This window comes from Pomacea canaliculata, linkage group LG8 (genome assembly GCF_003073045.1).
Source record: "Pomacea canaliculata isolate SZHN2017 linkage group LG8, ASM307304v1, whole genome shotgun sequence".
Classification (NCBI taxonomy): domain Eukaryota; kingdom Metazoa; phylum Mollusca; class Gastropoda; order Architaenioglossa; family Ampullariidae; genus Pomacea; species Pomacea canaliculata.
In genome coordinates this window covers 20,653,648-20,666,928 of record NC_037597.1, presented here as the reverse complement: position 1 = coordinate 20,666,928, position 13,281 = coordinate 20,653,648, and the positions used below count along the sequence as shown (strand labels likewise).

At 41.3% G+C, this 13,281-nt stretch overlaps 3 protein-coding genes across 3 annotated transcripts in view; 1 reads left to right on the top strand and 2 right to left on the bottom strand.

Annotated features, from left to right (window-relative positions):
- LOC112570529 (neutral protease-like) overlaps nucleotides 1-9,618 on the bottom strand; it is a 16,485-nt gene extending 6,867 nt beyond the window's left edge. Inside the window, exon 1 of the mRNA XM_025249014.1 lies at nucleotides 9,449-9,618. The gene's annotated coding sequence lies outside the window, so the exon portion shown is untranslated. The remainder of the gene's footprint in view (nucleotides 1-9,448) is intronic.
- Nucleotides 535-5,424, bottom strand: LOC112570531 (elastase-like). The gene is made up of 4 exons (XM_025249015.1): nucleotides 5,306-5,424; nucleotides 4,844-5,104; nucleotides 3,655-3,854; nucleotides 535-2,566 (listed from the first exon to the last, which is right to left on the bottom strand). Exons 1-4 carry the CDS (start codon nucleotides 5,343-5,345, stop codon nucleotides 1,124-1,126), a joined length of 1,944 nt encoding a protein of 647 aa, XP_025104800.1. The 5' UTR covers nucleotides 5,346-5,424; the 3' UTR covers nucleotides 535-1,123.
- LOC112570534 (virulence metalloprotease-like) lies at nucleotides 8,085-12,915 on the top strand. The gene is made up of 4 exons (XM_025249020.1): nucleotides 8,085-8,280; nucleotides 9,478-9,739; nucleotides 10,528-10,727; nucleotides 11,361-12,915. Exons 2-4 carry the CDS (start codon nucleotides 9,646-9,648, stop codon nucleotides 11,838-11,840), a joined length of 774 nt encoding a protein of 257 aa, XP_025104805.1. The 5' UTR covers nucleotides 8,085-8,280; nucleotides 9,478-9,645; the 3' UTR covers nucleotides 11,841-12,915.
- Nucleotides 12,916-13,281: the final 366 nt, after the last annotated feature.

Genomic DNA, 13,281 nt, shown 5'->3' with positions numbered 1-13,281 from the left:
TCTCCTGCTCTGTGTCGGCCTCACCTGACTTAACCCGGACATAATTCGATGTGCATCGCGAGTGATGCTACAGTCGTTTTATCAGAGTGGAAAGACATTCATTGAGAACTCTAACTGGACTTGATGGCTTCACTGGATTGTCCCACAGACCGGTGGTGAGATACAAAGTCACATGGCCTGGTGTTAGAGACAGGTCCTTCTGTGTCCCCCTGAATTCCGTTGTACGCAGATGGGGCTCCCCAACTTTTGAGGTTCAGACACACTTATTTCATTAACTCCAACACAACAGGTTCTGTCCTGCGTACAATCCCCGTCGAAAACCGCCTCTGCGTCCGTTATGAAGGGTTGGTATTCTGCAAACGGTCCCTTCTCCAGGAGAGCGCCTTCAGCTCTCAGCCTAAAAACTACGCCTACACTTATAAAATGGATGTAATAACAAATTATAAACCCTAGTACATTCGAGTTGCGGATTCAAAACAAAGTTTCGAAAAGTTGGACTATATTTTTACAGATTGAACAGCACCCCAGTGGGCACAACGTGGTTCATCGGGAGGTCAACGACTGGCCACCCGTTTACAAAATGTATAATACTCACTTGTCCTTCCAGAAACTTCCAATCGCTCACGCATTCTTCAAGTGTTGCTGACTTGTTCGCCGTCACAGGCTGAGCACAAACTTGTATTACTGGAATGCTGGAAGAATTTTTTTCCAGTTAACTACTAAAACGAGGCATGATACTGCAAAGATTCCTGTTTAGTCACATTCTTTGTTTAGGCTCGCCGAAACTAACAGCGGAGAACTTCGCAAGAGGCAGAGCGTTGGTCTTGGCAGACAGACAACAATCCACCTGTACACCTCCATGGGCTGAGTAGTGAAATCAAAACCAGGTCACAGGCTTGACACAGTTGGAGTCAAGTTACCGCCATCTCCCACATCGTATTGAGGATTGTAGAGCGTGCACACACACACACTCAGAGGGAAAGAAAGAAAAATGAAATCTCACAATAATATCAAGTAGACGGTAAAATATTTGGAGAATATTTATGCTAGGTCATGCTTTACATATAAGAACAGAAAGTTGATAGGATTACTATTATTGAATATTGAATCATTACTTGTGAAATTATTCTGTTCCCGCCAGTAGCAAGGACGCTTTAAGTGTGACCTCAGTCAGAGGAACTTTGGACTCATTCGATAAGGTGATGTAGACAGGAACAGCAGCTGAGTTGCTTGTGATATCAGCTTTGACAAAGTTGTCGCCCTCTGCTAATATTTTCGGGTCTTCCTCGTCGGCATCCCAACTCTTGTTGCTCAGGACGATGTGCACGTCTCCCACGAAGCTGTTAGCGCTGACACCAACGCCTGTCAGTTCTGCTATGTTCCCCGGAAATACGAAACGAAATACCGGGGATGCATCGGTTGCCACGGTGATGTTATTGTAAGGCTCATTAATCCGAAGACCCAAGATGTGACTTTCTGTGTCACAGACCTCTATTCCTACTTCTTTGAAAGCCCGGCGGAAGAGAGCGCCATTTTGACCCAGATCGTAGGCAGCCTTCATGACGTCACAGGCAGCGCTGTGGTAGTCAGACATGTGATGCCAGTACATTCGGTTGGCGTGCAGAAAGACTCCGAAGATTTCTTTGATGGACTGCTGGTATTCGTGGACAAGAAGATAGAAAACCCGGTTGTACACACCGCTGCCAAGGTGTACATCGAGATCGTCGGTGAAATTATCCACGTGGGATATAGAGCGGTTGTCAGCCGTGGGGTTTTCGAAAAAGCGCAGTGGAGATTGCCCTTTTTTTATGATGTCGAAACCGGCGACCCAGTCTGCCTTCCACAGATAAGCTTCAGATGCTTCCCCCATCATGTCTGAAAAAGCCTCATTGATAGCCCCCCATTGGTTAAAATACAAGAGCCCTGAAGATTGTTCTGTAACTCCGTGTCCAATCTCATGGCCGGCGATATCTATACTGACCAGAGGATGCATCGATTCATCGCCGTCACCAAATTGAGTTTCTCGACCATTCCAGAAAGCGTTAGATAAATTCACACCTACATGTACCCTCAATATTATCTGTCCATCTAGCGGGGTAGTGTCGTACCAGTCCTCAAACATTCTCGCGACAGCCGTTCCGTAAAACAGAGCATCCAGCATGGGTGAGTACGCGCCGTTGATTTGGTCTGTGGCTTCCTCGCAGTCGTAAGTAGCGGCATCACTGAAGTTGTACAATTCCGTTTCGTTTTCAATGAACAATCCATTGTTATCAATGACTTTAACGTATTTGTTTTCTGTATAGCACGTGTCATTTACACGTTTGACGTCCAGGCATTTGTGAAGTTCCCCGTAGTGGATCCTGCCGATCTTGCGATTCCCTCCCGTGCCTTTGCCTACACATTCGTCGCATGAGTCGAGGGCGTCCCAACTCGTAGTAACGCGTCCGTCACGTGCGTCTACAATGCACGAGGGCCGGCGCTCTTCGGTCTCCCCGAGTACTAGGTACTGCACTAAATACCCAGGGTAGGCGTGGTTCTGTTTGTCGAAGAATATTTCGGGTTCAGTCTGAAACAGAAGGGGTGATGAATGAGGTCAGTAAGCGAGATTTGTTTCATCATGTCGTTTATTCATTGGTGGGATTTTACAGTAATTGCATGTATGCTCTGAGAATACGTTAGACTATGAGGTTTAGCATATGAAGTGCAATGTTAGTATCAACATGGCGTGAGTGCAGCAACACCGTGGCAGACACACGACTGGGTATACAACAATACCACAACAGTCCCATAACAGTAACACAAGGGTACAACAGCACTACAACACAAAACAACTTTATTAGTCCACAAGGACAATTAAACGTAGTGCTATGCTAGCAATATACAGATAAGTATATACACATACATGTAGACTACAGAGAATTAGTTCTCTCTTACTCTCTATGTTAATGCATACACACAACAGCAGTAGATACAGTTGGTGACCCAAAGTCTCAAGAAAACGCAACATAACTGTACCACAATAGTACTATAACAGTACCTCTACAATACTACAACAGTACCACTGCAGTACTGTAACTGCCACTATAATAATAAAGGAAAGATTTTTACAGAACATGCACTCGTAAGGAGCATGGTCTTAGCGCTTAACACAAGGAGACATGAACAACATGGACACATGAAGGACGGAAGAATAAACAATATTGACGATGAATAGAAGACAAATACAGAAAACGCAAAAAGCAAGCAAGCAACAAGAACTGATAAAATCGTGATACTGCAGAAGAAGACGAGTAGGAGAGAAAGGGAGAAGTGATGGAAGAGAAAGAGAGAAAGAGATTTGATTGATCCGTTATTACTTAAAGAGCATAGCTCCAGAAAGAGTATGACTATAAAAGTAACTCCACAGCACATTAAAAATGCTTTATAACAATCCAGAGATTAGCACTGTCTCAAGAGGGAGAGAAAAGAAAAAGTATAACGATTTGATAATTTCATAAGCAGAAGAACATAGAATTTGAGATATGTGTAAAATCAATCAAATCGACTCACTTCTCTACAAAGCTATGGCCTGTAGAGGATTAAAAAAACATTTTTTGTTGCATGAGGAATGTGTGTGTGTGTGATCTATATTTACTGTGTATATTATGTACGTACCTTAACATCGCTGATGTCATCTATAATGGCATCGTCCTCATTAAAGGTAACACAGATGTCTAATGCGGTCTGACTGTCGATGTTTCCAGTGCCGTCTGTGTCGTCCTCTATACCCTGATACACAGCACCACTGGCGTCATACACATGTTGCCCTGTGCTGTCCGTTTCCACCGTTAGGACGGCGTCGTTAACAATCTTGTCTTGAAAAATAAACACCAAACATCTTTAGTTAAAAATAACTATATTTTGTAATCACTTCATCTACTTTTTAAAATGCATTTTAACCCAGAAGTGGATGTAATTCAATTTAAGACATGTGAATACTGTTGTTATCTGTACTTTTAAGGAAGAGTTTTTTTTTGAAAGAAACATGGTAAATAGCATGTAAAAGATTCAAACCCCCAGGCAAGCTGCTTGATTCTGTGATAACCTTTCAAGAAAAAGAACGACAAAAGATCAAGAAAGATGGGCTTAAATGATAGACACTGTCTAAAAAATATTTTCAATTTGAAGTTTGAAAAGAATCGCTTGCTTACAATCGTTCTAAAACAGCTCTAGGACGGTTCATGAAAGCCACAATTTCTGCGAACTCTTTCGCGAAGGAAAACAAACTGACTGTACTTTGTGACAAGCCAGGTCCCTTTAACACGAGCTGAGCGATGTTAGGGAAGTAATTTTTTTCCGACTAGCCAGCGTGACCCGGATTTACAGTTTTCAATCTACAAGAAACACGAAAAGCTTGCAATCCGCGGATAGGCAGAGCTTGTGTACAGAATGTAAGCAGACTTGGTTCGTCCTACTCTCGAGAGAGGAGGGGACCTAAGGGGCACTGGCTTCATTGGCAGTTGACGACATGCCAACATTCTACTATCAGCACATCCGGTCTTAACGAAAGGGATGCATAAAGGAGGTTCATTACATTCATAATGGCATTCTTCTCTTTTTCGCACATGGAAATTGCTAGCCAGACAACTTCTTCGACAACGATTCCCTTACTGAAGCATGCAGTTGCCACTTTGCAGCTATATGAGTCTATGCTACTGTTTGTAACTGTGATTATGCCACTGGCACGCCAGATTCTTTTTAAAAATGCCATACTTCTCCATTTGCGGACGCGTGCAGCTGGTTTTCACACAAGCAGATAAGTAAAACAAAAAGTGCACTTCGATCACAATAAGATCATGATTACCTTTAAAAGTCTCTTGCAGACGCAGCAATCTTGTGCCCTGGACTGTTGTTACTGACCTCGTGACCTCTAGAGCTGAGTTCGGACCTAAGGCCATCACCTCGTCAAGTTCCGCTATGGGAATCGGAGTTGTTTCTCTACGTTGTCGCCAGGACATGTCTGACGTCATATCCGCCATCTGAAGCTGCCGCTTGTACAGAGCGTTTTGAAGATGGACATTGGCATCAACACGCCGAGCAGCCCTCACTCCGTGGACGGCGAAGACTACAAAAAAAAAAAAAAACCAAGAAAATTATATTGAAGCAGATTAAGTAGCACTATGAATGATGATGTGAACTCATTTCGTGTCCAGAAGACAGTATACACATAATGTAATGTAAACACGGGATTTATACCCGCCTGGATATACACAAGTAAGCACACACACGCACTCTCGAAACAAGTTTAAATGTGACCACTACTCACCAAGAAAGACGACTGTTAAAGGCTTCAATAGCTTCTCCATGATCACTGCAATCAACGGTCAAATGCAGATCCGCTGCATGCTCTTGTCGGCTGCTTAAATAGGCATCTGACTAATTATCACTGATAATTTACAGCGTTCTTGTAAAATTGCTCGTTATCTAGATGATTGTGATATAATGATTTCCGCTAATCTATACAACCGGTTATTCAATCGTCCTCCAAACATTTCACGCTTCTGTGATTACAATAAGTGCAAGTAGGAAGTGCATTTTGTGTATACTCTTATCTTTGTGCACTGAGGCGTAATTATCCGGGCTTTTGTCAACGTGTCTGTCTTGTTTTGGTCTTACTTTCGTGTGTTCCTTATTCCATAAATGAATATTGCATATTTTATCCGGGGCTCAACTTAGGTATGAACTTGAACCCAGACTTAACTTCGGTGTGTATTTTTCTCTAGGCAGGACTTTGATGTGTATTGTTTGGTGCTCTTTATCTGAGGCGTTATTTTATGTCCAGCTCAACCCACACTTGACTTTGGATTTACGCAGATATCTAGTAAGATGGCACATTTTTCTACCATGAGTGACTGAAAAGCCCCTGTTTGGTCACTAATGGAGGCGCCCGAATCATACGAATCAGGGTCACAGAACAATTGTGGAAAAAAGAAAAAAAAAACAAAACAAAAAAAACAAACAAACAAAAAAACAAAACAAAACAAAAAAGAGAAATATAAGTTTAATTTCTGTTAATGGAATTAATAAAGCATTATTGTGGGAAAAACAGCCTGTGGTATTATTGTCCTTTGTTAGTTATTCATTGCAATCTACTCTCTCTTCATTTCCATTTTATGACCTTTACCCTTATCTCTCCACTCCCTGCAAAGGCACGTGGTTCTCAGTGTATCAGGAGAGTGGGGGGGGGGGACATCCGTTATGTCTTGTAACGAGGTGCCCAGCAACCTTCTTTTTTTCCTTCTTTCCTCTCTTTATTTCCGTCTTATTCTGTAATGTAGGTGCGTCTCCCGGAGCGACAGCTCCCCAGATATTTTGTGTGGTGGATGATGGGGGAAACAACTAAGGGTGCTGGAGCTCTTACGTTATATACGCAATAATCAGAAGTAGACTAACCATCAACGATTTAAATATATTCATGAGGACAATCCGTGTCTGATAACTAACTGTATCCGTGTTCTCACAAATTTGTCGTCGGGAGACCGCTGTGACTATTGAGTTCTAACCGACAGTAACTGCAGCGATTTGTGCAATTATCTCCCAGATATTTCGTAACGCTGTGATTGCTGAAAACAATGTCGAAATAATGAGGCTGAAAGTAAGGCTAGGGCAGGCAAGGGTGTTTACGTTTTCTCACCAATGATCGTCAACAAGATAACCGACTGTTATTTGAGAGCTTGAAGTCTGGGGGCCATCACAGGGCCACACCCCCTTTGTAAGCCCCGCGAGCTGTTCGGAAGTGTCACGCCTTATTCTAGTTCACATGCACAGACATATGTTGACCAAAACTCTCAAAGAAAGACTACTAATAAAAGCCTCAATAGCTCCTCCATGTCCATGATTATACCTGCCATCAACGGTCAAATGCAGATCTGCCGCCATTTTTTTGTCGGCTGCTTAAATAGGAAACCGACTAATTGCTACTAATAATTTACAGCGTTCTTGTAATTTGCTCTTCGTCTAGAGGCTTTGATGGAGTAATTACAGAGTCAGGCGCACTTGCTTGCATAAATGATGTAACTAAATCTTGAAAACACATTTCAAATTGGCAACTTCTCTATCTTAGGGGAAAAAAAACTAAAAGAAAACGTTTGAAATAGACATTAGCGATGGTTTTGGGGGTAACACTCATTAGAGAGAATTGTTTGCACATCAAGAGATTATGGTTGTGGCGTGCCTAAGAACTTTTTTTGCAAAATATTATGTACATGTATGCTTTACAGATGATTCAGTTCTAATTTTTTTGTCTGTTTTAAAAGCGGTAAAAAGCAGAAACGTCTCTTCTGTCTTGTTTCTTTTAATACAAAACACAGCTGTATATTAAAAAAAAAGGTCTCGGCGATGAAACTGCCCTTACTGTCCATGTGGAACAGCTGTTAAAATTTCCTGAATATAATTTCCAGTTTCTCTACCAGCGTCACCAGTTGAGATGTTGAGACTACTAGCCCATCGTTTGCATGCGATACTTGTTTGACTGATGATAAAGATGATGATGATGATAATGACGATGACGATGATGATGATGGTGGTGGTAATACAATAGACTTGTATAGTGCCATATCCAGTCCTATGGGCAGGTTCATGGTCGCTTTACAGAAAAGAAACGCATACAGACAGACGTACACCGTGGCACGTAAAATAATAGAATGCCACAGGAGGTCAAAGGTTTGTAGCCAAAATCTTCTCCCAGCGTGCAAAATTCATTTAAATAAACCTGCAATTCAGGCTGAAAATGCGAATTTAGTGTAGTTAGCCATTAAAATGTCATTGTTATGCTATTATTTTTATGGAAACCGCTTCACATCATTTACACAGATATCTGGCACTATTATCCTGTTAATGTAGGTATTTGTTCGAGCTTTATTCATGAGCATAAAAGGTCATTTAAATACTATTATGTCGTCATTTTATTATTATTAATGTGTCAAACTGTTTACATAATCGCATCACTTAGAGAGATAGCTGGGCTGTTATGAAAGCAGTGGATGTCATTGTTCGGGGTAAACTATGTGCAGTTTTGTTCCTGCTGAAACCGCTGGATTTAGTATGGAAAAGCTCAAAAGTCAGGCAATTTGTAGGTATTTTAACAAGGCAGTTGAGCACGCAGATGATTCCAGTGGAATGCTGACTTGCTGTATATAGCTTATGAAGTTTCTGGACGACCAGCCTCGTCCTGACTGCTACTTGCCATGCACGCCGTGAAAGGAAAAATGTGGTGCTTCACTGCTACAACAGTTTTTCTCAGTGAGATGTTCTTTTATTGCTTGATTGATTTCACATAGTGGCTTTTCTATAACCATGCTAGACATGAGTGTGCATATGTTTTGTGCGTATATATATATTTAAACTATATAATAGACATTGTGAGTATAACTACCATTATACATTTAGCATCTCGTATGGTACACAAAATGTTGCAAATACTTGAAAATTAAATGTATAAACGTTTTCTAGTACATTAAGACAATTAGCGTAAACTTGTTTTAAGCCAAGAACAAATATTTTGCTACTTACTCATGACCTATGTCATCTTGAAAACACTTGATATAAGTGGTTTTACAGACCTCGCCAGGCAGTTAATGGCGGCATTTTATTTATTATTTTTGTCATTGGCTTTGGTGATAAGAGTGATATGCCTTTGCTGGCTTGAGGAAGCTCTCGCTACACGTATTTGTTTCTCTACTTTGATGTATTTTTTATTTTCAAGTCCTATTGTCTGACTTTCACTTATTTCTCGCAACCTTGTCTTCGTGTTGAACAGCTTTCTTGACACAAGTTTCAGCATTCTGGTTTCCTGCTGGTTTACTTAAGCGGTCAAGTTTCTTTGCTGTGATTAAGGATATCACACGATAATTCATCATCGTATCAGCTAGTAGTAGGGTTGACTATCAGTAAGTTTCCATAGTTTTCCTTTTGCTGCTGCCACGTGTCCTACTCCGGGTCCTAGTCATTCGCAAACAAGTGGACAGAACGTATGGAGAGTCCTGCATCATTACCAGCTTCAATATCAACATCTTTCACGATGTTCAATATTATCATACTACTCCAGAGGTGTACAGTAGCGCCATACTTCTACAGATGTTTACTGTAGTAGTAATTAGAGTGGTGTGGGGCATACAAGTCTTTCTACGCTTGGGTCAAAAGTATGTCACTGAGACGGCTTGCACAATTAATGTGTCTAACTACATCTATCCTCTAACTGCCTTCTGGAATAAATAAAATCTTATTTATGTAACTATATGTGGAAAAAAAGGCAGAGCAATCTAATTTTTTTTTTGTATCTATGTCAATATGTTTGTCCGGCAGTTCTCATTCCCGTATTTGTATTTTGATTTGTCTTCTGGCGCAAGAACACTTTTAGTGTTTTCTCGACACAAAATAAATTAACGCTATCAGGAACAATGGTACTCACTTAGCTTCGCAGAAATTTTCTTTTTCTAGTTTTTGCCATCCACGGGGTGAGGACTGCTCGGCGTGTTGACGCCAATGTCCATCTTCACGATGCTCTGTACAAGCGGCAGCTTCAGATGGCGGATGTGACGTCAGACATGTCCATGTGGCACCGAAGAGAAGTAGCCTCCCTTTCCATGCCAGAACTTGGACGAGGCGATGTCTTTAGGTCCGAACTCAGCTCTGGAGGTCACGAGGTCAGCAACCACAGTCCAGGGCACACATTTGTTACGTCTGCAAGAGACGTTTAAAGGTAGCTTTGATGTCACCTTAAAGGAAACGCACACTTTAATGTTTTATTCTTAGGTTTTGAATTTTGTCATCCACAAAGGAAAAAGTAAGAGTTTTTTTTAAAGTTGAGTGAAAATGCAGATGATCAACTAACTTCTTCAATTTGTAAATCGCTGTTAAAGTCGGCCGTGAATCAAAATTAGAAAAAAAAAATCCATTGCTAAAGTAGAACATTCTTCTGCAACTGGAAAGAGAATTTTGACAGATCCTGTCTCACTAAGCCAGTAGCAGCACTCCTTTCTCCAATTAAGGTCGAACCAAAGAGGAGTTGTTTGGATCCTTCACGTAAGATTTGCTTTTCCCCAAGTTAAAAGTTTTTTTCGTGTTTATCATAGATTGCAAGCTTTTAAATCAGGGTCGCGCCTAATTGTCAGAAAAAATTACTTTTTAACATCGCCCATCTCTTGTTAAAGAGACCAGAATGTGTCACGTGCTAGAGTTTGTTTCCCTTAGCGAAAAAGTTCTTGAGCCCAGCTTTCTCGATATTTTGTCTATCTAATCAAACTTTGAACGTTTATCACAGAATCAATCCGCTTTCCTTAGGTTCTGTGGTTTTGAATCTGGTAACTGTATCAATTTTAAAGGATCGGTCATCACTGTGTCTTCAAAAGGAACTACCCCATTAAAATTATGCATTAGTAAGCCCTGCATTCAATGTCTTCAATCGAAAGACACCTCTGCGATAACAAAAAATTGTTGATCTACCCATTACAAAATGTCATAAATGTTTGGTGCTTATTTTTTTTCAAGGCATGCCTGTAAACGATGCCGTCCTAACGGTGACAACGGACAGTACAGAGCAACATGTGTATGACGCCAGTGGGACTGTGTATCAGGGTATAGAGGAGGACACGGACGGAAAAGGAAACATCGACATTCAGACCGCATTAGACATCTGTCTCACCTTGAATGAAGATGACGACAACAGAGATGTCATTAGTGATATCAAAGTACTGATATAATAAAGACATTAATCTCTCTCTCTCTCACACACACACACAAAATACAGGTGTGGGCAAAGTTTTTTCCTTGTTGGCCGGTCTCAAAATTCTGAACCATGCGGAAGGCGGGTAACACCAAAAACTCTCGCCGCGACTGAACAAAAAAAAAAAAAAGAATGAAAAAAACCCCTAGTAGAAATGAGATGGAAATGCGTATATAATGATGTTCCCTACCAAAGTTAATGTGAAAAGTGAAGCTGCTTAAATTTGCTCCCAATAAAAATTTAAACCATCTTTCCTTTGAAGGCAGTCACCAACTGTAGTACAGTAGAAACTCCTACAATCCACAGCTTGCCAAGAAATTAGTGTATTTGCATCGAAATTTACAATAGTCTGGTAATGACGCTTGAAATCTGCTTTATTCTTTCTCTTTTTCTCGTTCTATCTTTTACTGCTTTTAGATGTTCTGCTGCTTGCTGTAACTGTACTGTCGAGTTATTGCTGAGTATTCATCTCCAAATGTTAACCCTCAGTGTCTATGGTATCATCATGTCACAAGTTTACTATAAAAATTGCATTTTGTTTTAAAACATGATAAAATTATCGAGCTTCTTGACATCATTCATCACCCTTCTATTTCAGACTGATAGCCTAATGTTCTTCGACGAACAGAACCAAGCCTACCCGGGGTATTTATTGAAGTACCTTGTAATCATGGAGACCGAAGAGCGCCGACCAGCGTGCGTTGTGGACGCACGTGACGGACGCGTTACTTGGAGTTGGGACGCCCTCGACACGTGCAACGAATGCGTAGGCAAAGGCACGGGAGGGAATCGCAAGATCGGCAAGATCCACTACGGGGAACTTCACAAATGCCTGGATGTCAAACGTGTCAATGACACGTGCTATACAGAAAACAAATACGTTAAAGTTATTGATAACAAAGGAATGTATTTTAAAAACAAAACGATATTGTACAACATCAGTGAGGCCGCTTCTTACAACTGCGTGGAAGCCACAGACGAAGTCAACGGTGCGCGTACTCACCCATGCTGGATGCTCTGTTTTACGGAACGGCTGTTGCGAGAATGTTTGAGGACTGGTACAACACTACCCCGCTAGATGGACAGATAATATTGAGGGTACATGTAGGGGTGAATCTTGATAACGCTTTTTGGAATGGCCGCGATGTTGAGTTTGGGGACGGCGATGAATCGGCGTACCCATCAATCAGCATAGATATTGTCGGTCATGAGATTGGACACGGGGTAACAGAAAAGGCATCAGAGCTCTTGTATTTTAACCAATGGGGGGCTATCAACGAGGCGTTTTCAGACATGATGGGGGAAACAGCTGAAGCTTATCTCTTGAAGGCAGACTGGGTCGTAGGTAACGACGTCACAAAATATGGAGAATCTCCTCTGCGATTCTTTGAAGACCCCACGGATGACCACAAGTCTATCTCCGAGGTCGATGAGTTCACGGACAAAATCGATGTACACCATGGCAGCGGTGTGTATACAACCGGGTTTTCTTTCTTCTAGTCCAAGAATACGAGCAGCCTATTAAAGAAATCTTCGGAGTCTTTCTGCATGCCAACCGAATGTACTGGCATCACATGTCTGACTACCACAGCGCTGCCTGTGACGTCATGAAGGCTGCCTACGATCTGGGTCAAGATGGCACTCTCTTCCGCCGGGCTTTCAAAGAGGTCGGAATAGATGTCTGTGACACAAAAACTCATGTCTTGGGTCTACGGGATGAGAAGGTTTACGATAACATCACGGTGTCCAACGAAGTGTCCCCTGTATTCCTGTTCATGTTGCCAAAGCAATTAAGCGGCGTAGAAATCGAAGCCAGAAGCTCCACTGAACAAGTGTACATTGTCGCGAGCAGCAAGGCCTGGGATGCCGACGAGGAAGACCAGGTAATATATGCCGAGAGCTACAGCTTCGTCAAAGCTGAAATCAAAGTGAGCTCAATTGCTATCCCTGTGTACATTAAGTTGTCAACTGTGTCAAAGGTTCCTCTTACGGATGTCACGCTTAAGGTTTCTGCGTTTTTATCTAAGTAAATAGCAGAGAGAGTATAAGTTTTGCAATATACTGTATTTTGATTATAGACACGTGTTTCAGACTAAAACCAATACTTGCTTACGAACCATGGTAGATCAAAAATAAAGCCGATAAAAACTTAAGTTTTTTTTTTGGTCTTTCATTCTGAGTTATTATTATGCTGCGAGTGTTCAAATAGTGCATGTGTTTGTCAAAGCCATATTTGAGTGTGACGCATATAGTACAAACTATTTTACAAAATGTATGACGAAGAAACAATTTCACATACAAACAATGCACGAGCACAAACCCTTTCCCTTTAAAAAAATTCCACACATAATAAAAGAATAATACAAACATTATACATATACAAATCATTTCATTTTTTTTCTTTAGAGTTAAAATTTATCACTTTTCACTTGACCCAGGCATAGCCCTTTCAGAACTTCATATCATATTATGTGCAACTGTTAAAGAATGCAGACACTGCACATCTGTGTCATTCAGAA